The 23,995-nt window shown below is 59.9% G+C and overlaps 3 protein-coding genes across 5 annotated transcripts; 1 reads left to right on the top strand and 2 right to left on the bottom strand.

Moving 5' to 3' along the window:
* Positions 1-2,416: 2,416 nt before the first annotated feature.
* LHX5 (LIM homeobox 5) lies at positions 2,417-9,047 on the top strand. Of its 2 annotated transcripts, none has more exons than XM_030460539.1 (5): positions 2,417-2,589; positions 4,404-4,627; positions 5,789-6,066; positions 7,272-7,437; positions 8,680-9,047. In XM_030460539.1, the coding sequence occupies exons 1-5, from the start codon at positions 2,417-2,419 to the stop codon at positions 9,045-9,047; spliced, it is 1,209 nt and encodes a 402-aa protein (XP_030316399.1). The 2 variants fall into 2 exon arrangements, with proteins under 2 accessions (XP_030316399.1, XP_030316400.1); XM_030460540.1 differs by having other exon boundaries at positions 2,420-2,589; positions 4,404-4,651; positions 5,804-6,066.
* Positions 9,048-13,510: 4,463 nt separating this feature from the next.
* SDSL (serine dehydratase like) lies at positions 13,511-15,747 on the bottom strand. Its single transcript, XM_030460541.1, is given in 9 exon segments — positions 13,511-13,767; positions 13,881-14,005; positions 14,112-14,265; positions 14,268-14,338; positions 14,433-14,521; positions 14,799-14,938; positions 15,043-15,082; positions 15,173-15,453; positions 15,653-15,747. Coding segments are annotated over 9 exon segments (1,143 nt in total). The 5' UTR covers positions 15,702-15,747; the 3' UTR covers positions 13,511-13,573.
* A 2,755-nt stretch (positions 15,748-18,502) lies between these two features.
* On the bottom strand, positions 18,503-23,904 carry PLBD2 (phospholipase B domain containing 2). Of its 2 annotated transcripts, none has more exons than XM_030460331.1 (13): positions 23,813-23,903; positions 22,840-23,112; positions 22,191-22,284; positions 21,927-22,085; positions 21,488-21,588; positions 20,919-21,133; positions 20,745-20,839; positions 20,495-20,655; positions 20,294-20,389; positions 19,894-19,965; positions 19,622-19,774; positions 19,048-19,210; positions 18,503-18,941 (listed from the first exon to the last, which is right to left on the bottom strand). In XM_030460331.1, the coding sequence occupies exons 2-13, from the start codon at positions 23,046-23,048 to the stop codon at positions 18,774-18,776; spliced, it is 1,686 nt and encodes a 561-aa protein (XP_030316191.1). In that variant the 5' UTR covers positions 23,049-23,112; positions 23,813-23,903; the 3' UTR covers positions 18,503-18,773. The 2 variants fall into 2 exon arrangements, with proteins under 2 accessions (XP_030316191.1, XP_030316193.1); XM_030460333.1 differs by having other exon boundaries at positions 18,933-18,980; positions 23,813-23,904.
* Positions 23,905-23,995: the final 91 nt, after the last annotated feature.

The following is a 23,995-nucleotide window of genomic DNA, read 5'->3' as shown; positions in this document are numbered from 1 at the left end:
TGTCTTTGTTATCTTTCTCTTCCCTCCTCTTTCTTGCTCGCTCGCTTTGGCGCTTGTCATTCATGTATTCTTTTTCGTTTCCTTTCTTTTCCGTTCTCGCTGTTCCTTCTTTCTCTTTATTTCTTTCCTCCGCTCATTTTTCTTCTTCCCTTCCTTTTTCGTTTTTTATTTTTTCGTCTTCTGCTTTGCCTTCTTTATTTTTTTTCTGTTCCTTTATTGCATCTTTCTTTCCTCCTTTTTCCTTCTCTTATTTTTTCTTCGTTTGTCTTTCGTTTCTCTTCGATCTCACTTTTCATCCTTTTTCACTATAGTCTCCGTTAATTTATGTTCTCCCACTCGCATTTTTAAACTCTCTTTACTCACTCTTTTCCTTTTTCCGTCTATTTTTTCGCCCCCTCGCACTTTTTTCTTTCTTTCCTTACGTGCGTGTGGGGTGTTTTTTTTTTTTCCTCTCTATTTCCCTTTTCTTCCTCTCTTTTCTTTCCGTTCTTTCTCTCCGTATTTTCTTATTTCGATTCTCGCTCTTTCCACCAACACTTCTACCTAAGGGCAAACAAAAAACTGCCTCCACTTCCCCGCCGATGCCGTGCCGACTTGGGGTTTTGGATTTTTTTGGGGGGGTTGGATTGTTCTTTTGTGGATTGGTTGGTTTAGCTTTTTGTTTTTGCTTTGGGTTTATTGCGAAGCCGGTACAGGGTGCTCCGCGGTACCGGGCCGGCGCTGTTTGACTGAGCCCTCTTATCCCGGCAAATAAAACAAATTGAAAAAATAAACACTTTTATATTTTGGCCGAAGAAACGAGCGGGTAAGGGAAGGAGGGGGGAAAACAGCCTTCACCTGCCCTGCCGCCTTCCTCCTCCTCTTCCTCCCCGCACGGCCGGACCCCAGGGCTGCTCCATCCCCTTCCCAAATCCTGGGAAAACGGAGGGAGAGCCGGCGGCGCTGCCCCACATCCCTCCACTCGGCTGGGAGCTCCGGGCTGGGGCAGCAGCCCCCCGCCCACCCGAGTAGGGTAACCTCCCCATTGTGCGTGTGTGTGTGTTGTGTTCCCCCCAAAAAAACCCCACAGGCGCCGGGTCCGATCCTTCGCTCCGTCCCCTCCCGCACAGCGATTTGCAGCTCCACCGAACCTGGAATTAAAGAGAAAAAAACCCAAAGAATGTCCGAGGGGGCAGCGCTCGCAGCATCCCCTGGGCCGCACCCCCTCCTCCTCCAGGCCGCCCCCTGCTCCCCGTGCCCCCCGGGGGGTTACCAGCCAGCTGAAGGGGCGGGCAGGCGACAGGCCCATGGGACAAAGGCCAGAGGGGAGCCCGCACATAGCTCCGCGCAGGGAGAACTTTTCATCCCGCCACGCTGCGCGGAGGGGCTGGGCCTCCCCCACCCCACCCCCCGCCCTAAAATTCTCCCCTTCCTCAACCTCCCTTGCTCCTACAGATAAACAAATAAGACATCTCTCCCCTCGAGACCCCGGTGCAAAACTACCTCCAAAACCAGGTGATGCTCAACTCGGGACCCCCCAAACATAATTTTAAAAGAAAGAAATAAAAATAAAAGAGCCGGGGGGGGGCAAGCAGATTTTTGGCAGTGTGTGTGTATGTTCCCCCCCTCCCAGCCCCCCAGCCAGGTGCATACTCACTTCGCGGCACAGGTACAAGCCACCCTCAACAATAGAGACGCGTTGTTTTTTTCCCTCTGTGCCAAGCACAAGGCTGGAGCCAATTTAGATATGCTATAAATTAAGAGGTTGCCATGGCGACCGGGCTCCCATTGGCCGCAGCCGAGGCGACGCGGCCCCCCACGTCACTAAATCTGAATAAGGATGCGCGAATTACTAAGGCGGGGGACAAAGCTGGCGATGGGGACAGCATGAGAGTGGCGGCGAGGCGGCGGCGGAGCACAGCGAGGCACCGGGGCTGCCGGGGGGGGTTCATGCACCCCTCCCGCCGCGCCCGCTGCCGCAGAGCCCGCCAGCAGCGCGGCCGCCGCTCCGCCGCTTCCCGGGACGCTCCGGAGGGACCTGGGGTGGGAGGGACCGGGGTGGGTTTTTAATTATTCTTCGCATTTCTCGCGGCTGGTTTGGATTGGATTTTTTTATCTTTTTTTTTTTTTTTTTTCTTTTTTTAATTTTTTATTTTTGGGGGGCATCTTTTTTTTTGTTTGGTTTTTTTTTTTCCCCCTCCCGCCACCGAGGCTCCGGAGAGAAGAGGGGGAAGAACTTGACAGCCGCTCCGCTCCCTTTCCGTCCCCTGAATTTTTTCATTATTCCTTCTTTCCGCCCCCCCACTTTTATTAAATTATTAGTATAATTTTTCTTTCCCCCCCCTGCATTTTTCGAACCGCCGCCGTGTGCCGGCGAGCGGGGGGTGGGGGGGGAGCTGACTTCTCGTTTGCGCGTCTCCATCCCCCGGCGGAGGTTATGATGGTGCATTGTGCGGGCTGCGAGAGGCCGATTTTGGACCGGTTCCTGCTGAACGTCTTGGACAGGGCTTGGCACATCAAATGCGTCCAGTGCTGTGAGTGCAAGTGCAACCTGACCGAGAAATGCTTCTCCAGGGAAGGCAAACTCTACTGCAAAAACGACTTTTTCAGGTGAGCAGTCGTGCCGTGCCGTCCCCACGCACACACACACCACCGCCGCGGAGACTCACACCGCACCCGGGCCCCCCGTCTGCCTTCCAGGGATCTCCCCTGCACGTTTTAGGGGGGTCTCCGCTTCCGTCCCATCCCTCCCTGCCGGGGGTCCGCACCGAGCTTGCCCCATCGCCCCGGCGGGGAAGCAGCCCCCCGGGCCAAGGGAGACCTCCGGGCCAGGGAGAGGGGGCTGCCGCGATACGGCCGCGGCTACAGCTTGAGGTGGGGGCGGCGAGGTCGGAACCCTATCCTCAAATCTCCCTATGACCTTCCCTCTACCGGCACCGGGCCCCGCTCCGCCGGTGCCACCGCCCGCTCTGTCGCGGCAGGCCCGAGCGGGCACCGCGGGGGAAGCTTTGTGTGCGTGTGTGTAACCCCCCCTCCCGTCCCCACCGGGCACGGCCTGGCACCCCTCGCCCCCCTCTAGGGATCACAGGCCCCGGTGAAGACCGTGGCCAAAACTTCATGCTTCCCCCCCCCCCCCCAATCCTCAAGCTCCTTAAACGCCCCTAATGAGAGCGATAAGGTGCGGGAGAAGAAATTAAGGGCCGGGATGGGAAGGAGGGGGGGGGCGATGACTTATTACTCCTAATGCCCTCACTACATCAACGTCACGGGGAGCAGCGAGGGAGGCAGAAGTTGTGCCGAGACCGGAGGGAAAAAAAAAAATGGGGGGGTGGGGGTGGCGGGGGACCCTACGTGGGCACATGCCAGGGCCTGGAAGCTCCGGTTCGCCCCGGGACCCAGCAGCGCAGCCCCCACTCCCAGGAGTTGGGGGATTTTTTGGGCTTTGTGGCTTCTTTATTTATTGTTATGGTGGATTTGGCTTTATTATTATTTGTTTTGTTTTGAGGGCTTGGGGTTTTTTTGGTTCTTTTTTTTTAATTGTTTTGTGAGGGTTGGGTTTTTTTGGCTATTTTTTCTTTTTTGTTTGTTTTGAATTTGAATTTTTTGTTGGGTTTTCTTTTTTTTTTTTTGCTTTTTGTTTTGTTTTGTTTTTCTGTTATTGTGAAGATGATTGCCAACCGATTTGAATTCCCGGCAAAAAATATTAATCTTTAAAAGGCATCTTCTGGGGGAAAGAAAAACAACACAAAACAAAACATTGCTCTACCTCCAGCAAAGAGAAGCAAAATAAGGACAATCGGAGATTTCCAAAGCGTTGCTTCCAAACAGAAAAAATTCCTCCCAGTGTCGGCTCCGGCTTGGGAGCTCCGGGATGCTTCAGGAAGCGGAGCCCCCTCCACAGCTCCAGTTTCTCTGCGTCCTCCGTTTCTTTTTTTTTTTTTTTTTTTTTTTTTTTTTTTGTTGGGTGGTTGGTTTGTTTGTTTTTGTTTGTTTTTCTTTTTCCCGTCGTTCTGGCCGCAATTTGCCCGTTTTCTCCCCAGTATTTTCAGGCCGTGGCCGGGGAGGACCCGAGCTTCCCCGGTTCCCCATCGGCTGAAACGAAATTCCCCACCCCTCCACTCCCCGAACCTTGGAGAGGAACCCCTCCCGTACCCAAAACCCGGCGAGGATGCTCATGTGCCTCTGTCTTCCCCCCAGTTTGGGGACACCCCAAACCCACCCACCCTCCGCAGCGGGGATGAAGGTTCTCCTCCTCCTCCTGAAGGAGCAGGGGCTGCCCATCGCCCGTTCCCCCAAAATCTCCCAGTGGGAGCTCCTGGAGGATCAGGCCCCCGCTGTGGAATTTGGAGGAGGATGGGGAGGGGGATTATCGACCCATCGCCTCCGGGGCTCTCAGCTCTCGGTTTTTTTCTCCCCTTTTCCAGGAGATTTGGTACCAAATGCGCCGGCTGCTCCCAAGGCATCTCTCCCAGCGACCTGGTGCGGAAAGCCCGGAATAAAGTGTTTCACCTGAACTGTTTCACCTGCATGGTCTGCAACAAGCAGCTCTCCACGGGCGAAGAACTCTATATCATCGACGAGAATAAATTTGTTTGCAAAGAGGATTATTTGAACTCTCCCACACTGAAGGAAGGCAGCCTCAACTCAGGTACGAGCGGCTCAACCCCTCTCCGCCCCGGGAGGCCGCAGCCCTGCCGCTGGTACTGCCCGAGAGCTCCGGTGCTGCTGCCGGTACCGCTCGCCGGGCCGGGATGGAGGTTTGGCTTTCTGGGGTGAGGGGCTGCACCCCGCAAGGAGCCCGAACCCCTCCTCCCCTCCCCCGTTAACCCGCGGAGGGGAGGGATTTGAGGTGAAAGCGTTTGAAACGCTCAGAAGCCTCTGTTACCCGCGGGAGGCAGACACGCGTGGGATGAGTGGTGGCAGAGGTACACACACACACACACACACCCAGCTCCTGCCGTCCCCTGCACAGCCCCTATGGCAGCGGGGATGTGGGGCGGTGGGGAGGGGACCCACACACCGTGACGCTCCCCCCCCCCTCGCGAATGTGCCCGCTCCCCCCGCGCCGCGGGCCTGATCCTTCGCCTCCTTTCACCCAGAGGCAAAGCTCCCATTTGACTTCCTTGGAAGCTGTCTCTGCGTCAGGAGAGCAGGATCAGGCCCGCCCTGCCGGGCCCCCCCGCTCACCCCCTGCCGTGGGCTCTCTCTCCGTCCAGCACCCGGGGCCGGATCCTGCCACGCCAGTCAGTGGGGCCGCTGCTGTGAGCGAGGCGAGTAGAGCTTGGCCTTGGGGAAGGGGGGGGCTGGCATCAGGGGTCCCTTGGGAAGGTGGTTGAGGGGGGAGTGATGGTGTATGAGCCAGGCTCAAGGCAGCCACTGGAGAACTCCACCCCCTCCCCCGCCAAAACCCCAGGCAGGCACCGGGTGCGTTTTTCCCAGCGGCGCTTCCCGGTGTGAAAGGTACAGGGAGGGGGGATAGGGGGAGTGCTGGGGGCTACGGTGGGCCTGGGGGATAACCCCCTCCCCAGCTCCCCTCCTCCCCTGCTGGCACGATGCGGTGAACAGAGGCCAAATCGGGCAGTGCTCACCTGGAGCTCTGCGTTAGGTTGGGGCATGACGTTTAGGGTTACCGGGGGAGAGAGAAGGGGGGACAGAGGCGATCTGCACCCCCTGCTGCTCACTAGCAGCCCCCAACCCTTCTCCTGGAAAGTGGGTGGGCCAGGGAGGGCAGAGGAGGGGGTGGGGCTGATCTCTCCCCTAAGTCACCTGCCCCCTCCCCACCCCTTTCCTCTCTGGGTCTCCTTTACAGTGTCCTCATGTACAGACAGGAGTTTGTCCCCGGATCTCCAGGACCCCATGCAGGACGACACCAAGGAGACGGACAACTCGACCTCCTCGGACAAGGAGACCACCAACAACGAGAACGAGGAGCAGAACTCGGGCACCAAGCGGAGGGGTCCCCGCACCACCATTAAAGCCAAGCAGCTGGAGACCCTCAAAGCTGCCTTTGCAGCCACCCCCAAGCCCACTCGCCACATCCGAGAGCAGCTGGCCCAGGAGACCGGACTTAACATGAGAGTTATCCAGGTAGGGCAGCCCCAGCCCACCTCCTCCAGACCTCCTCACCTGATAGCGTGACGTCATGGGGCTAGCTGGTGACATCATTCCCACCGCAGGCCGAGGTCCTGTGACATCAGAGCTTCAGGGACTGATCTCCTCTCGCAGGGCAGAGCCAGGGAAAGGACCCAGTGGGGGAGGGAAGGAGAAGGGGTGTTGATGGGAGCCCAAGGCTATGATGATCACCCCTGGGTGCTGGAGACACTGAGGCCACTCCCACGACCTGGGGAAATGGGGACAGGCAACCCCCATCTGCCAGCATCACCCCAGGCCCCCCCCCGCTCTCCCATGGGTGCCCAGACTCCCCCGCTGTGCTTTAATGCACCGATGCCATGGAAAGAGACAAAAAACAGCCCCGAAACGTGAGCCAGCCAGAATCCCCCGGTAAACCCTGGAGACGGCTGCTGGGGGCTGCTGAAAGCCTGGAGAAGCCATTGCACTCTGCAGGAAGCCCGGCACTTCCTTACCACACTGCTCCCGGGAAGAAAATTCCTGCGGGAACAGAGGGATTAATGGACTTTAATAGAGGCATTAATAGGGGAGGACCCGCCGGCTTTGGGGGTAGCAGAGCTGCCAGCGACCCGGCTCCCAAAATCCCCGAGGAACGGGATGTGCTCCTTCCCCTGAACTCCCCCATCCATGGGGAATGTGGTGGGCGACTGGGGCAATAATCCAGACACCCCAGAAGGCCAAGGCGATGCGGTTTGGACGAGGTGATGCCCCGTAGAAAGAGGGCAGCATCTTCCTTTTCCCTTTATCTCCATCCTCACCACCCGGATTTTATTCTGCCCCCATCCCGGCAGGTGCTCCCCTCCCTGCCCCCCGCTTTCCAACTCCTGCCACAATCCTTTTTGTTCTCTTTTTTCCTCCCTTCTTTCCCCTTCTCCTAGAAGAGAAAAGAGTGTGGGGGGGCAGGATTTTAGGAAGCCTCAGTATTTGGTGTGTGTGTCCCCCAATGCACATATTTTGGGGCTAGCAGCACCGAGGGGAGAGGAGGGAGGATGTATTTAAAAAACACCCAGAGATGAGAAACCGCTTTCCCTCCCAGGCAGGTGCAAGATTTCCATCCCCTCTCTTGACCATCCTTTGGGGAGAGGAAGAGTTGGGGAGGAGGGGCGGGGGGCCTGGTCCTGATCTCTGGGGCTCCGTGGGATGTGACGCTGTCCCTGCCGCAGGTCTGGTTCCAGAACCGCCGGTCCAAGGAGCGGCGGATGAAGCAGCTGAGCGCGCTGGGTGCCCGCCGGCACGCCTTCTTCCGGAGCCCCCGCAGGATGCGGCCCCTCGGCGGCCGCCTCGACGAGTCCGAGATGCTCGGATCGACCCCCTACACGTACTACGGAGGTGAGGGACCGGCCGCTGCCCCCCCCCCCGCCGCTCGGCTCCTTCCCGCCCCCCACCCCTTTGTTCTTCCCCTGTCCCGCTGCTCCGCTGGTTTGGGTTTTTTTTTCTTTTCCCGCTCCCCGTCCTTCTCCCTGGGGAGCGCAGCCGCAGGGGACCCGAGGGGACAGGGAGGGGACAGTGCCCACGGGGGCTGCGGCACCCGGCCGGCGTTTGTGTGTGCACACACCCGCACGGAGCTGAGCACACCCGCACCATACCACGCCGTGTACACACGCGCGTGTGCACACTCGCACAGAGCTGTGAACACGCGTGTGCGCACCCACGCACAACCATGCACACACACGCGTGTGCACACCGACACAAGGCGCGCACTGACACGCACACGCGTGCTCCCTCCACGCACACGCCCGGCCCTGTGTGCGCACAGCTCCCGGTACCCCCCTCCCCAGCACAGCCCCAGCTGCGGGGCTCTCTGCCCCTTTCAGGCGGCATTTGTTCCACCCCCCCGGGCACCCAGGATACAGATGGGCCCCGACGGGAGGGGATGGGTGCGGGGGGGAGGGCGCTCTACCTCCTCCCCTCTCTCCCGCCCCATGCAGAGTCCCCCCCCCATCATCTGCCTTTTTAAAGCCTCCCCCGGGACGAGGGGTTTGCCGGGCACATCTCACTGCCCTGCAGTTACTTTCCATAGTCCTTCCAGGCTGCTCAACACGTATAGAATTTCCCCATTAGATACAGCATTTTTTCCCGTGATATATATATATATATATATATATGTTCCCCCCACCGTTATGCTTACATTTGTCATTATTATATTTTTTCCCATTTCATTTGTTTCCCCTATTCCCTTTATATGTCTTTCCACCTCTTCCCCTCAATATTTCCCCCCTTCCACGTATATATCTTTCTCCTCCCTTCCCTTTATATATATTTTCCCCATTCCCTTTATATATGCTTTTTGTCCCCTTTACATATAAATACCATATTACCACCCATTAACTAAGAATCATGGTAGATTCTTTGCCTTCATCCTCCCACCCCCAACCCGACCTCCAGCTGCTCCTCACCCCCCCAGACCAGGCAAACAGAAGGGGATTTCCTTCTCTGGATCCAAATTTGCACCCGAGGAGCCAGCAGAGATTTTTTTCTTTTTTTTTTCTTTTTTTTTTTTTTTCTCCTTTTTTTTTTTTTCTTTTTTAAGTTTTTGACTGCTCCATTGTTATTTTCCCCTCCTTCCCGCAGATTACCAAGGTGACTACTACGGTCCGGGAGGCAATTATGACTTTTTTCCCCACGGGCCGCCCTCCCAAGCCCAGTCCCCGGCCGACTCCAGCTATCTTCAGAACTCAGGACCCGGCTCCACACCCCTGGGACCCTTGGAGCCCCCCCTAAGCGGACACCACTCCTCAGAAAACCAAAGGTACACGGATATGATCTCGCATCCCGACACCCCCAGCCCCGAGCCGGGGATGACCGGTTCGCTGCACCCCATCCCGGGGGAGGTCTTCAGCGGGGGGCCCAGCCCCCCCTTCTCCATGTCCAGCAATAGCGGCTACAGCGGGGGGCTCCCGCACCCCAACCCGGAGCTCAGCGAGGCGGCGGTGTGGTAGGCCTGGCACGGGCACGCGTGGCGGGGGAGAACACCCCACGCGTGTCATCACCCTCCCCACCCTCTCCCCGGGACCAGGGCGCCGGATAAAGACCCCCCACCCTCCGATGCCAAAACGCATCCCTGCATCCCCCCCCCATCATTGCAGAATCCCTCCGGACCTTGCCCCCACCCTCCTCCTGGCACCTTTTCCCCCAGCACTGGGAGGGGGGGGCCACGATAAATGGTGCCCAGCCCCGAAGACACACATGATCCCCCCCTCCCCACCGGCATCGGGACCACCAACCTCTTGGACCAAAGCTGAACTCGCCTGGACACAGGTCCCACCGCCCCGGCGGTACCTGGGGAGAGGGAGGGCTGGGGCAGCGCTCCCCCCTGCTGATTAGCACCCTTTTTAATTAATTCTTATCACACCACGGAGGGGGGGTTGGGGAATAGCAGGAATAACACCCCCACCCCACCCCGACGACTCCCTTGCCCTTGTTTTTGTTACTCCAATTTTATCCCCAAGGAGAGGGTGGGTTTGGACCTGGTGATGGGCAGCAAGAGGGGAAGGGGGGGGGGAGGGCAGGCTCAGGGCTGCCCCAGTGACTGGCTGAGATTGGGCTCCCACGCGGTGGAAAAAGACACCAGAGAGAGGCAGAAACAGGACAAAATACAATTAAAAACCCAAACAATAAACGAAACAAACGAAAAAAAAACCCACAACAACCAAACCCAACAAAAAAACCACCGATGAACTCAACCCAACCACCAGGAGAGCAAAAATTAAACCCGAGCCTGGACGCCGAGTCCCGCCCCAACATTTTCCGGCGGCTCCACCAATTTAAGGATGTATAATAGTTTTTGCTTCTAGTTTCTTTATTTTGTATAAAGGAGAAACAAATAAAGTATGTTTTTGTGTTTACTGATTATTTATTGTACTTTAGTCATCGGAGGCTCCGAATTTTTCTATTTTGAAGGCGGGGAGGGGGTGCCGCCGGGGAGGGGGGCGAGAGGACAGGGGGTGTGGGGGGGGAATAAACGGAAGAAGAATGGGAAAGGAAAGAAAAGTTGTTTTCTGAAAGCGTCGTGGGTTCCCTGTCCCCGCTGCCTCTTGCAGAGGCTGTTAGTGTGAATGGCTCTTGTTGTTCAATGTGAATAAAAAACCTTTTAGTTACCTACTGTTCAGTCACCTGGTCCCTTTCATTTTGTTTTTGGGGTTTTTTTTTGGGTTTTTTGTTTTTTGTTTTAAGACAAGACCACGAGAGATGCTGGTGGGGCTGCCCTGCTCCCCACCCTGTCCCCCAGCCCTGCAGAGGGTTTGGAGGAGCAACCCCCCTGAGTGGGATGGGTGCCCCAGCCCCTGAGCAAGGTGATGCAGCTGCAGAGCCCACCCAGTACCCCACCCCACCAGTGAGGTGTGGGGGGGCACATTACCCAGCTCAGCACCTTCGCCCACAACAGACAGGTCACTGTGTCACCTCTTCGTGGGGGGGACACCCGCCCCTTGGCACCCCAGCCCTGCTGGCAGAGCACCCCAGAACAAGGGGAGACACAGGAGGGCCAGGGGGGTCAGGAGGGCTGCTGGGGGGGACACAAACACCACCAGCAGCTTTTGCCCCATCTGCCCCAGGGGACACAGAAGGTAGGCAGGGGGCTATCCCACCCCAGCCTGCCCTCCCCTCTTCTCTCCTGCTTTCCCTCTCTTGTTTTCTAAGATACAAAAATAAATAAAGTCCAAGACAGGTTGCAGCTCTGAACTAATATTTAAAATGCAAAATCATGGCAAAGTTCCCCCCCTCCCCTCCTTGTCTTGCAGTAAAAAGATATAAACAGAATAAATTACCTTTCCTCACTGCCTTACGAGAGCCCCTCTCTCCTGACCTGAATTTTAAGTCCTGGCTTGGTTGTAGCACAGAGCACTGATGATTTATGAAAAGCCAACCACTTCTCTGCATATTTTCTCTGCTCAGCCAAGTGGTGGATTTTATCCTTCCTATACCATTACCAGCATTAATAACAGGGTGGCAAACAAGCTGGGCCAGACCAAGCCCCAAAGGATCCCCCAGCCAGGGGCTGGGGCCAAAACAGAAACACCAAACACTCCCCACACACACCTAGCAAAGCACCTTCTCCCCTTTTAACAGGTAGGGAAACTGAGGCAGGAGTGCAGTCAGCTGCTGCCTTCTGCTCCATCCTTTCCAGGTTGTCTGTATCAGTGAGTGATGGGGGCTTCTTGGCAGGGCAATGTGTTAACAAACAGCTTCCCAGCATCGTTTTGAGGATTACAAAAATAGAGCACAATGTCCTTCACTGAGTGAACACACTGGCTGCTGCTGTTTATTAATTATTATTATTATTATTATTATTATTATTATTATTATTATTATTATTATTATTATTATTATTAAACCCAAGGCATACACCTGAGGGCTGTTTGCAGCCCATCCCCAGGCCCCTGGCAGGGCACAGGCTGCAGGAGGGATCTGAGGTGACCCTGGCCTGCTCCAAGCTGCCCTCCTCATGCAGGGGCTGGGGGACTCCGTGCAGGTGGATGGGGATCTGCAGGGAGCACTCGTCCCAGCAGGGATCTTTGCGTGCAAGACCCAAATCTTCCCTCCCACCCCCAGCTCAGTGGCTGGGGGCTGCCACTCCTGCCCCTGAAAATCTGGCAGAGGGGACCTGATGGGTCCCCATGGCAACCAGGGTGGGGTACAGCACCAAAATGAGGCTGGGGTCCCTATGGCAGACAGGGTCTGCATCACCCCAGCAGGCCTAGGATGCCTCCAGCAGAGTTCACCCCCCCCTCCAGCTGGGGCCATGCCCACCCCAGCAGGGTGTCCCCAGGTAACCTGCACCCCCAGTCCCAGCCAGGGATACCCAAAGCCCAATCCCCCTCAGCTGGCACACACAGATGGAGCACTCCCCTCATCATGGCAAAGAGGGCTCAGAACTTGTGTCCCCAGCATTGCCCCGTGGGGACGTGGCTGGGGGTGTCACCCCAAGCCCTGGGCTTCTGCTATTGCCACCCCCAGCCACACCCCCATGGGGCAGTGCTGGGGACACACCACTGCCAGCTCCACACAGACCCCAGCAGAGCAGCAGAACTCCCAGGAATAAACTTCTTTTCCAAAGCTGTTGGGCAAACACCAATGATATTTTTTGTTGTAGTTGTCCCCTGACCTTTTCCCCTTGGGTTTTGTTGGGTTTTTTGTTTGTTTGTTTTTTCCAGCAAGGGAAGGTCTGTAGAAGGTGGAGAGTAATCAGGTTTTGGACTTGGGATAAAAAATGACTGGAGTAGGTTGGGCTGACTCCTTATAATTAATCGTGTGCCTTGTAATAGGATTCTCCAGCCTTCGGTGCTCCCTGGAAACACCTTTTTACCCGGGATATTGCTCACGATGGAGCAGTGGAGTTCTGATTTATGGAGTTTGGGCTTCCAAGAAGTATCTGGGGGTCTGACCTGGCCAGTGGGGGGTACCGGGGGGGAAGGGCCAAAGGTGGGGAGGGTTTTTGAGGAGGGGACTGGCAGCTGGGTCGCAGGGGAAAGAGCTTGAGGGGCTGTGTGCGTGCTGTGATCTGGGGGCTGAGCCCCCCCCCCCCCGCTCAGAAGTGGAGGAGGAGAAGGGTCTGGGGGCAGGGAAGGGTTTATCACCCTGCTTGATGGCACCGGGTGATGCCCGGAGCATGCATGGGCTCAGCTGGGGAACAGGGAGCAGGTGGAGCTGGGGAGCCCCCGGTGGGATGGGAGGAAGGAGGGGGTGGGGAGAAAAGTCGTGGGGGGCCGCAACAAAACCCGGGAGGTGTAATAGTAAAGGGCTACAAAAGTAAATGCAGCACGAGTGAGCAGGAAAGCCTGGAGGAAAGGGGGGAACAGGAAAAAAAAGAGGGGGATGGGGGAAAAAGGGAATGGGGGGGAGGGGGATGTGTCTGTGAGGGGGGTGAGTCTGTGGGAGGGGGCACAGGCACCCACAGACAGGTGTCAGTACCCCCCCCCCAGAACCCCCGGTTGGGGGGATTAAAATGAGCTCAGGAGCTCTGCCAATCAATCACCGCGGCCAAGCGGGTCCGTGCGTGTTCCGACCGCAGGGAGGGCGGCAGGGGTGGGAGAGCATTGTAACAATTAATAATCATTAGAATAATAACGCATAAAGACAGTAGCGAGGTAATTAGTCAGAGGGGGAGCTCTTGCTAATTGAGGCGCGGAGCTGCAGCTTCAAACAGCCTGGGGAGGGGGCCCGAGGGCAGGGGGATGTGAGAGGGGGGGATGCCTGGGGTGTTGTGTGTGCCCTGATCCTGCCCGCAGACAGGCAGGGAGGTACAGGCAGCACCCGGCCCTGCCTGCAGTGTGAGCCCCGCTCTCGTCCGCCCCCTCCCATCCCGTGCCTCAGTTTCCCCATCCCTACACAGACGCTTTGCGCTGGGGCAGAGGCTGTGGGAGGGCTCCTTATTCCGAGGGGATTTTATTTTTGGTCCTTTTGGAAGGACAGCAAGCAGAGGGGGCTGGCTGGGCTCCGTCACCTCCCCTCTCCTCGGGGGTGGGCATCACTCCAGCCCCACTTGCCTCTTCAGGGCCTGCAGCTGGGCCAGCTGGATGCTGCTGCCCCCGCACACCACCACCACCACGGAGCCCAGGGGGGTGGGCAGCCGCCCCTCCCGCTGCAGCCGCTGCAGCCGCCCCTCGTAGAGCAGGGCCAGGGTGGCCCCGCACGCCGGCTGCACCAGCATCCTCTCATCATCTGTGGGGACAAGAGCCGGGGGGGACACCCTGAGCCCCCACCCCATCCCCAGCAGCCCCCTACCCTGATTCCGGCACCTCCCGAGGCTGCTGTGTGCCCCCCCTCCAGCTCACCCAGGAACAGCTCCACAGCCCGCACAGCCTCCGCATCCTCCACCACCTGGGAGATGACCTGGCACTCCTGGGCACACTCCAGCGTTCTCGCTGCCACTCTCTTGGCTCCCAGGCACTTGGCCACGCTGGGACAAGAGGGAAGGAAAGCGATGGGGTGGTGCCGGGACCCTTGGGAGAGCTGGGCTGAGAGCCCCGGGGACTGCACGGCTCCCCGCAGCCATCCCGGCTCACCTGGTGATGTCGGGCAGGGAGATGAGCTGCCCGGCTGCCAGCGCTGCGTGGAAGCTGTGAGCCCCTCGGGTCTCGGCGGCCACGATGGGGATGTCCTGCCAGCCCACCTGCTGCAGCCCGGCCACCACGCCGGCCAGCAGCCCCCCCCCCCCACCGCCAGCAGGATGGCATCGGGTTTGGTGTCCAGAGAGTCCTTCAGCTCCTGGACCAGGCTGGAGTGACCCTGCCTGCGAGGGGGGAGAAGAGGATGGGGCATGGGAACAACCTGAACCTCAGGGATGGGGATGGAGGGGTCAGGAGCTGAGTCCTGGCAGCACTCACCACACCAAGGGGTGGTCAAAGGGGTGGATGCTGACCCAGCCCTCTGTCTTGGCCAGCTCCAGAGCTCTCGTGTTGGCATCATCCCACACCTTGGGGGGGAGGGTGGTGAGGGGAGTGGGCCGGGGCTCAGCAGGGCCAGACTTAGCCCTGATTCCCCAGAGGTGGGTCACTTGTCACCACAAGACCAGGGGACACCAGACCACCCCCACCCCCTGAGGTGACCCTGCCACAGTGCTGAGGGTGATGCAGGAGGGGGACATTACGGGATGGGGTTTGCCATGCACATCACAGAGCAGGTTTAGACCCCCTCCCCTTAGTCTCCCTCAGATCCCAGGTTTAGGGGGGTAGGGGCTGCCGCAGAGCTACCTGTCCAGAGACCTCCACCTCTGCCCCCAGCTCCTCCAGCTTGTGCACAGTGGTCTGGCTGGTGGTGCTGGGGACCACGATGGTGACAGGCAGCCCCAGCTTCTTGGCTGCATATGCTGCTGCCAGCCCCGCGTTGCCCCCTGCAGAAAGGGGTGGGGGGTCAGGCAGGGCTCAACCACCCTATAGCACCCATGAGCATCCCCCAGAGCTCCCCCTCCCCAACCCCAAATCAAAGCCCAGTTACCTGAGGAGCAAACGAAGTGGTGATAGCCCTTCTTGGCAGCCTGGAAGACAGGAGGGAGGAAGGGAGGGAAGGGGGCAGTTGTGTCCCCTCACCATGTCCCCCATGAGGCCCACGCTGTGCCCACCCTCACCTCCTGGCAAAGGTGCCCGATGCCCCGGATCTTGAAGGAGCCGGTGGGCTGAACGTTCTCCAGCTTCATGTAGACCTTGGTGCCCGCCACCTTGGACAAGGGCAGGCTTTCCAGGAGGGGCGAGACGATGTGGAAGGGCTTCTCTCCCCTGCCCAGCTGGGTGGCCATGGCCTTGGAGGTGGGTTCTCTGGCGGGGAGAGGTGAAGGCACCGGCTGCTCCAGCCTGGACCCCCCAGCAGCCCCACCGCTCTCCCCGGGCTCGGTGCAGGGCACGGGAGACCCTTTGGGAGGGACAAAGCTGTTCCCTCTGTCCCCTCCCAGCTGCAGAATGTCCCCTCTGTCCCCTTTCAGCACCACGCTCTAAGCCCTCCTTGGTGAAGCCCCGGGTCAAGCTGGGCCACCCCCTCCCCTGATGTCCCCGAGGTCCCCCCGCACACCCTGATCCCTCCCCTGTCCCGCTGCGTGTCCCCAGCTCCTCACCTGCAGCCACAGCAGAGTTTGGAGGGACAAAAGGAGGGACAGGAGACATGGGAAAGGCCGTGCCCGTGTCCCCAAGTCCCCGTGTTCGTCGGAGCGAGGGGCAGGGGTTAAAGATTGCCCTGGGCTGGGCTGTTTGCTCAGCTCCGGGCAGGTTTTTCCAGCTGGGAGGCTGGATCCACGCCTGAAGCACCCAGCCGTGGGCTGGGCACCGTGCCGGGTGCCCTGCCTGGCACACGTGTCTGTCCCCGACAGCCAAATATCCCGACAACAGCCACATAACATCCCAGCCAGCCCGGTGTGCCCCAGGGACAGCAGCTCACAGATGACTCTGGGGGTCCCCAGAAGGGTTTGTCCCTGCCAGCTGGGCACAGGCACAGCCTCTTCTCAGGTCCATCCCCAAAACATGTCCCAGAGGATTTGGGGACTTGTCCTCCTGGTGTAGTGAGGGAAGCCTGAGCACCCCAAATCCCCAGGGAGCAGGTGAGACACCCCCCCCATCACCTCCAGAAGAGCCATCACACCCCTATGCCCACCCTGCCAAGTGGCCCTGCCTCGCCCACCCCCCCCAAGCTTCCCATCCCCACGGGGGCTCAGCCCTGCCAGCTGGGTAAGACCCCCAGAATGAGCCCCCCTGCAGCTCCTGGCTGGCCAAACCGAGCACCCTGCAGGCAGGAGAGGTCTGGGGGAGGGGTGGGGGACACGGTCACCATGCAGCTGGCACAGGTACCCCTTGGGCATCCGATGGGGACAGGGCTGCCCAGAGGGACACAGCCAGAACCCAGCAGAGCCCTGGGGTCCAGCAGAGCCCTGGGGGCCAGCAGCATTCTGGGGTGGCCGCAGGCAAGGCAGGCAGAGCCCTCCCCTCCTTTCCTCCAGGACACCTCAAGTCTTGTCACCTAGCGCTGATGACACCCCCCCAGGGTAAGGGTCCCCCCAGCACATCCCCTACCTCTGGCTCTGTCCTAGCAGGCAAGGAGGAGGAAAATAGGCTCAGGAGGAAGGTCAGTCCCAGCTCCTCAGCCCCTCAGCCCAGTGTACCGGGGATGTACAAGGAGTTTCAGACACTCCCTGGCAGTGTCTGAAAGCAGAAGCTCTGGCACAAGGTTGGTCCCGTCCCTTCCCTGGGTGGCTCAAGGGGGGTCCCAAGGGGGGAGCTGCCACACACGAGCTGGCACATACCTGACACAGCCGTGACACTGACTGCACACACACTGTGCTGCTAACCCCCCCAGCTGCCCCCCAGCTCTGCTGGGAAGTGAAACAGGCCCCAGAATATGGGACTTCAGTCCCTGGACCCAAAATCTGCAAAGCACCCTGAGACCACCACTGATGACAGGCACCAAGCAGGGCATGAGCTCCAGGACAGCCCTGTCCCCAAGGGAGATGGCCTTTGGTGGCAGTGAATTAACTGGCTCCCCCCATGCTTACCCCATCATTAGGGTTCAGAGTGAAGGGCACAGAAACAAAGTGCTGCCTGCAGAGAAGACCTTGGGGACATGGGGGACTGGAAATGGGAAGGGGTTGAGGAGGATTTCTGTGATGGGGGCCCCAAACGGGGGGGTCACACGTGCTCCAGCCCCCTTAGAGGAGAAAAGGCCATGGAGTGACCCCCCCATCACACAGAAGGGCTGCAAGTGCTTCCCTGGGGATAGGCCTGGGATAGGCCCTGGGGACAGGCGCTGGGCATGGTGCAAGGGTCCCCCCCCTCCAGAGACCAGGGGACAGGGACCTCCTTGGAGAGGGCACCACGATTTGGCTCAGCCCTGGAGTGCTCAGGGGTCCTTTCCCACCCCACGCCCCCCTCCCCATCTCCATCCCTGCCCAGGTGAAGGTGATGCCAGCCTGTCACCTGGTCACATCCCCTGCCCAGGGTTCCTGAGGCACACAGCAACCTCAGCCACCGGCTGCTGCAGCTGGGGTGATGGCTGATCACTTCTGTTGGGTTTTCCACTTTTAAGAAAACAACAATTAAAAGGGGAGGGAAGCAGCAACGCAGCCACCACTGCATTTCCAGCGTGCCATGGATCCGTGTCCCTGTCCCTCCTCACTGCCCTACCTCTTGGTGGCAGTGACTTCCTCCCACCCAGGGAAACCGAGGCACAGGGACCACCACCCCAAGCAGCCCCAGGAGCCCCCACCCCATGGGAACACCAGGGGACATGAGCACGAGCTCTGCCCCCCCAGCACAGTGGGTTTTGGACATCCCACCTCCTCTCCAATCCACCCATCCCAGCTTTTGGGGTGGCAGCACCCCAAAAGTTCAGAGCTGATGCACCCTGGCCCTCTGCAGCCAGGCCCCCCAAGAGCCCAAAGGGGCCCCAGCTACCCCCCAGCCTCGGTGGGAACCTGGCACCTTCAAAGCATTGCTGAGCCCCAGCTCATTAATCCCCCAGTAATGACCTCGTTATTCCTAACGAGGCGGAGCGGATCAAGGGAGCTGCGTAAGAGGATTTTGTACCAGGGGTTTCAGGGCTGGGGGGAGGACGACACAGGTGGCAAGGGAAGGGAGGACAAAAGGGATGAGGATGGTCACCCTGTCCTGGGGGTGAGCTCTGTCCCACTCTGGGTACCCCTCCTGAGGCAGCAGCACCATAGCAGCCTGCACCCCAAAAGAGCCCAGTCTGGCTGTACACCCTCCCACTGGAGAAGCAGGGAGCACCCCATTAATCTGAGGGGGGGGGGGAAAGGGGGAAGGGAAAAAAGACCACAGCGTGATCCCAACTCTTGTACAAGACGCCAGAGAATCCCCCAAGAACAGCCCCCCCACCCCTGCTACAGACAACACTTTTATTTGTCACAGCCAAATCAGGTCACTCCCCTCTACTCTGCCCCCCCCCCCGAGGAATCCCCCCGCCCTTTTCTGGAAAGACCCCCCCATAAATGGGTGTCAGCACCCAGGCAGGCACTGCAACCCCTTGACTGGGGGGGGGAACCAAAGAGCCCCCCGGCCCTGCAGCTGCCAGGGCAGAAGCAGCAAAAGCCAGGGGGGCTCCTGCACCCACACCCCGGGGATGGGGGAGAGATGGCAGCGCTGCGACCCCCCCACCCCAAACCCAGCTGCCCCCCTTAGAGGGGGTCGTGGCACTGGACAGACAGGCGGGTTCAGCCCAGTGTCAGGCACTCAGTCCCAGTGGACCTTGACGGGGGGGAAGGTCCAGAGGTCAGGGTGCCCCATGTGCAGCAGGGCACTGCAGGGGGATGTGCTCCAGCAGAAGGCGGGGACATCATCCCACACCGGCCCGCTGGCTGCCACCAGCCCCAGGGTGGGGACCATGCCCCAGGAGGTGACCTTGGGGGGGGAGAGAACAAACACGGGTGCAAGTCAAGCCTGGGGAAGGGTAACACAGGTCCCCCCCGAGAGGGGACCCCCACACACACCTCTCCTGCACCCCCACCTTCATGTCAGTGCCACCGTGGCAGCGCTGGCGCAGCGCAGGGAAGGGGTAAGTGCCATTGGGGGGGTTGAGGTCAGAGCGGGCAGAGATGGCGTTCTCAGCATTCTGGGGGGGGTCACAGCCCCTGCAGCGAGACAGGGGGTCCTGCAGGTAGTTGTTGGACCTGTGAAGTGGCCATGGGAGAGTGGTGGGGAAGGTGGGGAAGGAAATGTACATATGGAAATTCAGAGTGATGAAAAAAATCACCCCTGAGGGTTAGAGGGCAAGGAGCAGACTGGTGTGGGTTGGAGGGGCCTTAAGGATTATCCAGACACCTCCCACCAGCCCAGGGTGCTCCAAGCCCCATCCAACCTGGCCTGGAACACTGCCAGGGATGAGGCAGCCACAGCTTCTGGGGGCAACCTGGGCCAGGGGCTCAGCACCCTCATACCAAAGAATTTCTTCCTTATGTTCAGCCTAAATCTCCCCTCTGCCAGTTTAAAGCCATCCCCCCTTGTCCCATCACTCCCTGCCCTTGTTAGAAGTTGTAGATCTCTGGAGGACACCCAAATCTGGGAAGGCACCCAGCACCCACCTCATCAGGCGGATCATGGAGTCCAGGTCATGGACCAGGGTCTGGTTCCGGCGGAAGATCTGGGCACGTGGGTTCTTGTCGTAGGAGAACCAGTCACCATACTTCTTCACCAGCTCCAGGGTCCCACTGGTGTTGAAGATCTCCTCAAAGTACCTGAGGGTGAGGGAACCCAGCAAGTCAGCACCCAACAAGGCAGGGGGACCAGGCCAGCGTTGGCTGCCCCCCCCTTTGTGGGATGTGGGTGTGGTGGGATGGGGCTGGCTGGAGCTCACGGCAGGTTGTAGCTGGCCCAGTAACCCTGCTGGTACAGAAGCTCTGTCCGATCGGCCACCACCACCAGGCCCCTGCAGTTGAGGGAAGAGCATCAGTTGGAAGAGATGGGAAAAATGGAGCAGGGATGGGGGGGAGGCATGTTGGGCAGGAGGGCAGCCCTGCTGGGGGTTCCCACTGCGGTGTCTCCATCCCAGTCAGGGGTGCTGGTCACCCATCACCTGCCTACAAGCACCCCTGGAGAACCTTCAGCGTCCTCAACATCTGCATCCTCAGCTCCCACCCTTGGGGCTTCCACAAAACCATGGGAAGAAAAAGTGTAGGAGCTGGTGCATGAGGGGGAGGGTGTGGATGGATGGATGGATGGATGGATGGATGGATGGATGGATGCGGGGTACTCACGGGATCTGCTCCAGCACGGTGAGCAGCCCCTGTGGTGGGCTCACTCTCCCTGGTGTGAAGACGTTGTAGTCCACCACCATCCACTGGTTGTTGTACCTGGCACAGAGAAGGGGCAGATGATTCCTGTGGGGAGACATACCCAGCCCATCCCTTGTTCCCGGGATCACCAGGAGGATTCCCAGCCCCATCCCCCTGGCTCACGTGCCACTGTTGAACTGTCGGAAGATGGTGGCCCACTCGGCGCCGCTGCGAGCCAACCGGTTGGCCACGATGTTCCTCAGCCACTCCAGGACGCTGCCCCGTGGGTCCACATACTTCCAGAGTGCTGGGTTGTTGTTCCCAATGGTGGTCTCCAGTGCTACCTGTGGGAAGGGGAGCAATGGGGAAAGGCAGCAGGGCTGGGGAGGGGTCCCCCCAGACCTCCCCTCCCCCCCCACACACACATACTCACCAACCCGCTGCTGAGGATGTAGAAGTCATCTCCAGAGAAGATGGTGCCAGGGTAGGAGGAAAACACCTGAGTGCTGCCAGGGATCTGAGAATTGCCTGGAGGAGGAGGATGCAGAATGAGGGGAGGATGAGGAGCGGGGTTTGAGGCACAGCCCCCCCAGCCCAGCCCACCCACCGCCGGCCGAGGTGCGGAAGGGCAGAGTGTACTTCTTGATGATGCGCAGCATGGACTGGTAGGAGTTCCAGGTGTCATGGGCCACAAGGAGATCCTGATGGCCTGGGAGCAGCTTGAGAAGAGCAGAGCAAGAGCCTGAGCCCAGGGCACGCTGTGGGGAGGAGCGGTTCAGGGCAGACTCCAGGTCCTCCAGGTCACCCCCCAACTGCAGCAGCCTGGGGAGGGAGGGAGCCATGGCAGATCAGGTGGGGGACAGCCTGGGCCAGCAGCAAAGCTGTCTCTCTGCCTCTCTGAGCTGGAAGGTGTTTCTCCATCCCATCCTGGTGCAAGCACAAGCAGTAAGAACAGCAGTAGGAAAACTGAGGCAAGAGGCTGCATCAGGACTGGAGGAGACCCAGACCACGGTGCCAGGGAGGAGGAGAAACTGCCTTGCTCCCCCGCACCCCAGCAGAGAAGGTGGGCAAGGAGGACAGGGAGCAGAACTGTGTGTCCCTGGACATGCAAGAATTGTCCCCACGTCCCCCCCAGCAGCAGCCCAACCCCCCCATCACCTCTGAGAAGGAGCTCACAGGAAGCCGAAGGGTGTCAGGGTGAACCCACTCCAGGGGAAGTCCAGGCGCCCGTTGTAGCTGTCCTCCAGCCCCTTCAGCTGCAGCAGGGCCAGGTGCACCTGCAGGGACAGGGACAGAGCTGGCACTTGCCTCCTGCAGGGAAGAGGGGTGAGGGATTTTGGAGGACCGGGTCCCCTCTTCCCTCCGGGCACCCACCAGATCCAGTGGGTCCTGGTGCTGTCTTGGGGTGAGCGAGCGAACCCCGTGAGCACCCGAAGAGCAGCACGTGAGGCTCTAGCATGGAAAAGGCCACGATTCACCTCTGCTCGAAGAAAGATCCACAGCAGCCACATCCCTGTCATCCCACCTGGAGTCCAGCCAGCACCTCGGACACCCCTCATAAAGCCCCAGGGGGGCGTCAGGGGGTTCACCCGGGGTGGGGGCACCCCGTCCTCACCTGGTGCCAGTACTCAGGGTCCTGCCCCTGCTCCATCTGCTCCTCCATCCAGGCCAGGTTGGTCTCCAGGTAGCTCCGCAGCTTCTCGCAGTACTCGCTCTCATACTTGAAGGGGCCGCAGTATCCCACCATGGTGTTCATCCAGTGCATGTACATCAGCTGGGAGACACGGCAGGGGGGTCAGCGGCAGGGCCTGGCCAGGGGGGAGGACAAGGACCCCATTATACCCCTCAGGACTTCAGTTTTGGGAGGGTTCCCCCTTACCTGCTCAGAGACGGCAGCCTCAGCGAGTCCAGCGGCGTAGGCCTGCAGGCTGTCATTGTATGAGGAGTTGGTGGTCACCTCCAGGAAGGCCCAGCTGGGGGGACACGGGCACAAGGGGGTCACTGACATGGTGAGGACATGGACACGGGGGGACATGGTCACATGGGAGACACAGTGACAGCAGGGACATCGACGCGGGGGCACATGGACGTGGGAGGAACGAGGTCATGGTGGGGATCATAGACACGGGAGGGACATGGGCAGGACATGGTCACAGCGGGGGTCATGGACACGGGGGGGACACGGGCAGGACATGGTCACGGCGGGGGTTATGGACACGGGGGGGACACGGGCAGGACATGGTCACGGCGGGGGTCATGGACACGGGGGGACATGGACATGGGGAGACACACAGACATGACGGGAGGTTCATGATCAAAGGGGGATCAAATGTCATGATCAAATGTCACAGACGGGAGCGTGACACGGACACGGGCACGGGGGAATCACGGGAAGGAGATGGGGGGGGAACAGACACAGGGGGGACGAGGCACAACCACCCGACCCGGCTTCCCCGGACCCCCCGGCCGCCTCCCCGCTCCTGCTCGGCTCCGAGCGAGCCCCGAGCCCCCCGGACCCCCGTCCCTACCCGACGGTGGGGATGCGGTCGTCGATGCTGGCCCAGGCGACAGCGGCGGGGAGGCGGCCGGGCAGAACGCGGAGCTGCTCCGAACCGGGCTCCAGCAGCACCGAGACGTTACGAGGCGAGGGGGAAGCGGCGGCGGGGGCTACTCCGGTTCTCCCCGCGGCCAGGACAGCGGCCAGCGCTGTCCCGAGCAGCGTCCGCAGAGCCGCCATGGCGGGGATAGGACTGGGGGGCGGGACCGAGGCGGGGCTGGGGGCTATGGACACGTCCGGGTGGCTGGTGGGAAGAGGTCCGCTTGCCCCTCCGTCTTAATTCCAACCCAAACTCCCGCATGTATCCGCGCCCCGCTCTGCACCATACCCCCAGCCCCATGTCCCCAGAAGATGTGCGGGGCTGTGTGTGTCCCCAAGCTGTGTCCCACCATTGGGGAGCACCCATGCTCCCCCGCCCCTCGCCGTGGGGACTTCCGTGGAGGTCGGATTCAGTGAAAGTTTGGCCTCCTGGGCGTGGGGGGAGGAGAGGTCTTGAGGCCTCCTGGGGATTTTGGCCGGGGGTGACACCGAGGTGCTGGTCCCCGTCCCACGTCACCCTCCCGCAGACCCCACCTTATGCAATCCCGGCCGGCGCCTGTTTACAGCCCTCCCCGCTCCGCCGGCGGGCAAAGTCCCCCGAGGCCGGGGTGTCCTGGCGGGGAGGGGGCAGACGGCTCGGAGCTCCCTGCTTGTGGTGGTGAAAACATCCCGGGGAGGCGTAAAGTGCCCAGCCCCTCCCCACCGCCCACGAGTGGGCTGGGGACCCGAGGACACAACCGTGGAGCAGGACACAGTATAGCGGGAGGAGATGGGGTTGTGGAGGACGGGGGGAGAGGGACCCTTCTGCTGGGTTTTGGGGCCACCGGCACGGGGGGCTGGGCAGATCCGTGTGCCCCTCCCGCAGCCCCCAGTGCCCCTCAATGTGCTGCCCCCTCTGAACCAACCTCCTCGTCCGTGCATGTGATGCACACAGCCGCCCACTTGTGATGAGACCGAGATTGCCCGGTTTGAGGAGGTCACCCCAAACAGGGGCTGAGTGGGTGCAACATCCGAGGGATTGTGGTGTTCGGACACCAGTAGGCACTGGGATTGGGCGGGACGGGGCAGACAGCGGGGATGGTGCTGGG

Source organism: Calypte anna, chromosome 15, assembly GCF_003957555.1.
Source record: "Calypte anna isolate BGI_N300 chromosome 15, bCalAnn1_v1.p, whole genome shotgun sequence".
NCBI classification, from domain to species: Eukaryota; Metazoa; Chordata; class Aves; order Apodiformes; family Trochilidae; genus Calypte; species Calypte anna.
Note: the sequence above shows the minus strand (reverse complement) of the source record. Positions and strands in the feature narration are given on the sequence as shown.

Coding starts and splice junctions, on each gene's coding strand:
- LHX5 (XM_030460540.1), top strand. CDS start 2,420: ATGGTGCATTGTGCGGGCTGCGAGAGGCCGATTTTGGACCGGTTCCTG. Junction 6,067..7,271: donor TTAACATGAGAGTTATCCAG/GTAGGGCAGCCC, acceptor TCCCTGCCGCAG/GTCTGGTTCCAGAACCGCCG. Junction 7,438..8,679: donor CCCCTACACGTACTACGGAG/GTGAGGGACCGG, acceptor TCCTTCCCGCAG/ATTACCAAGGTGACTACTAC.
- PLBD2 (XM_030460331.1), bottom strand. CDS start 23,048: ATGGCGGCTCTGCGGACGCTGCTCGGGACAGCGCTGGCCGCTGTCCTG. Junction 19,966..20,293: donor ACCGTGCTGGAGCAGATCCC/GTGAGTACCCCG, acceptor CCTCAACTGCAG/GGGCCTGGTGGTGGTGGCCG. Junction 18,942..19,047: donor ACGGTGGCACTGACATGAAG/GTGGGGGTGCAG, acceptor TCCCCCCCCAAG/GTCACCTCCTGGGGCATGGT.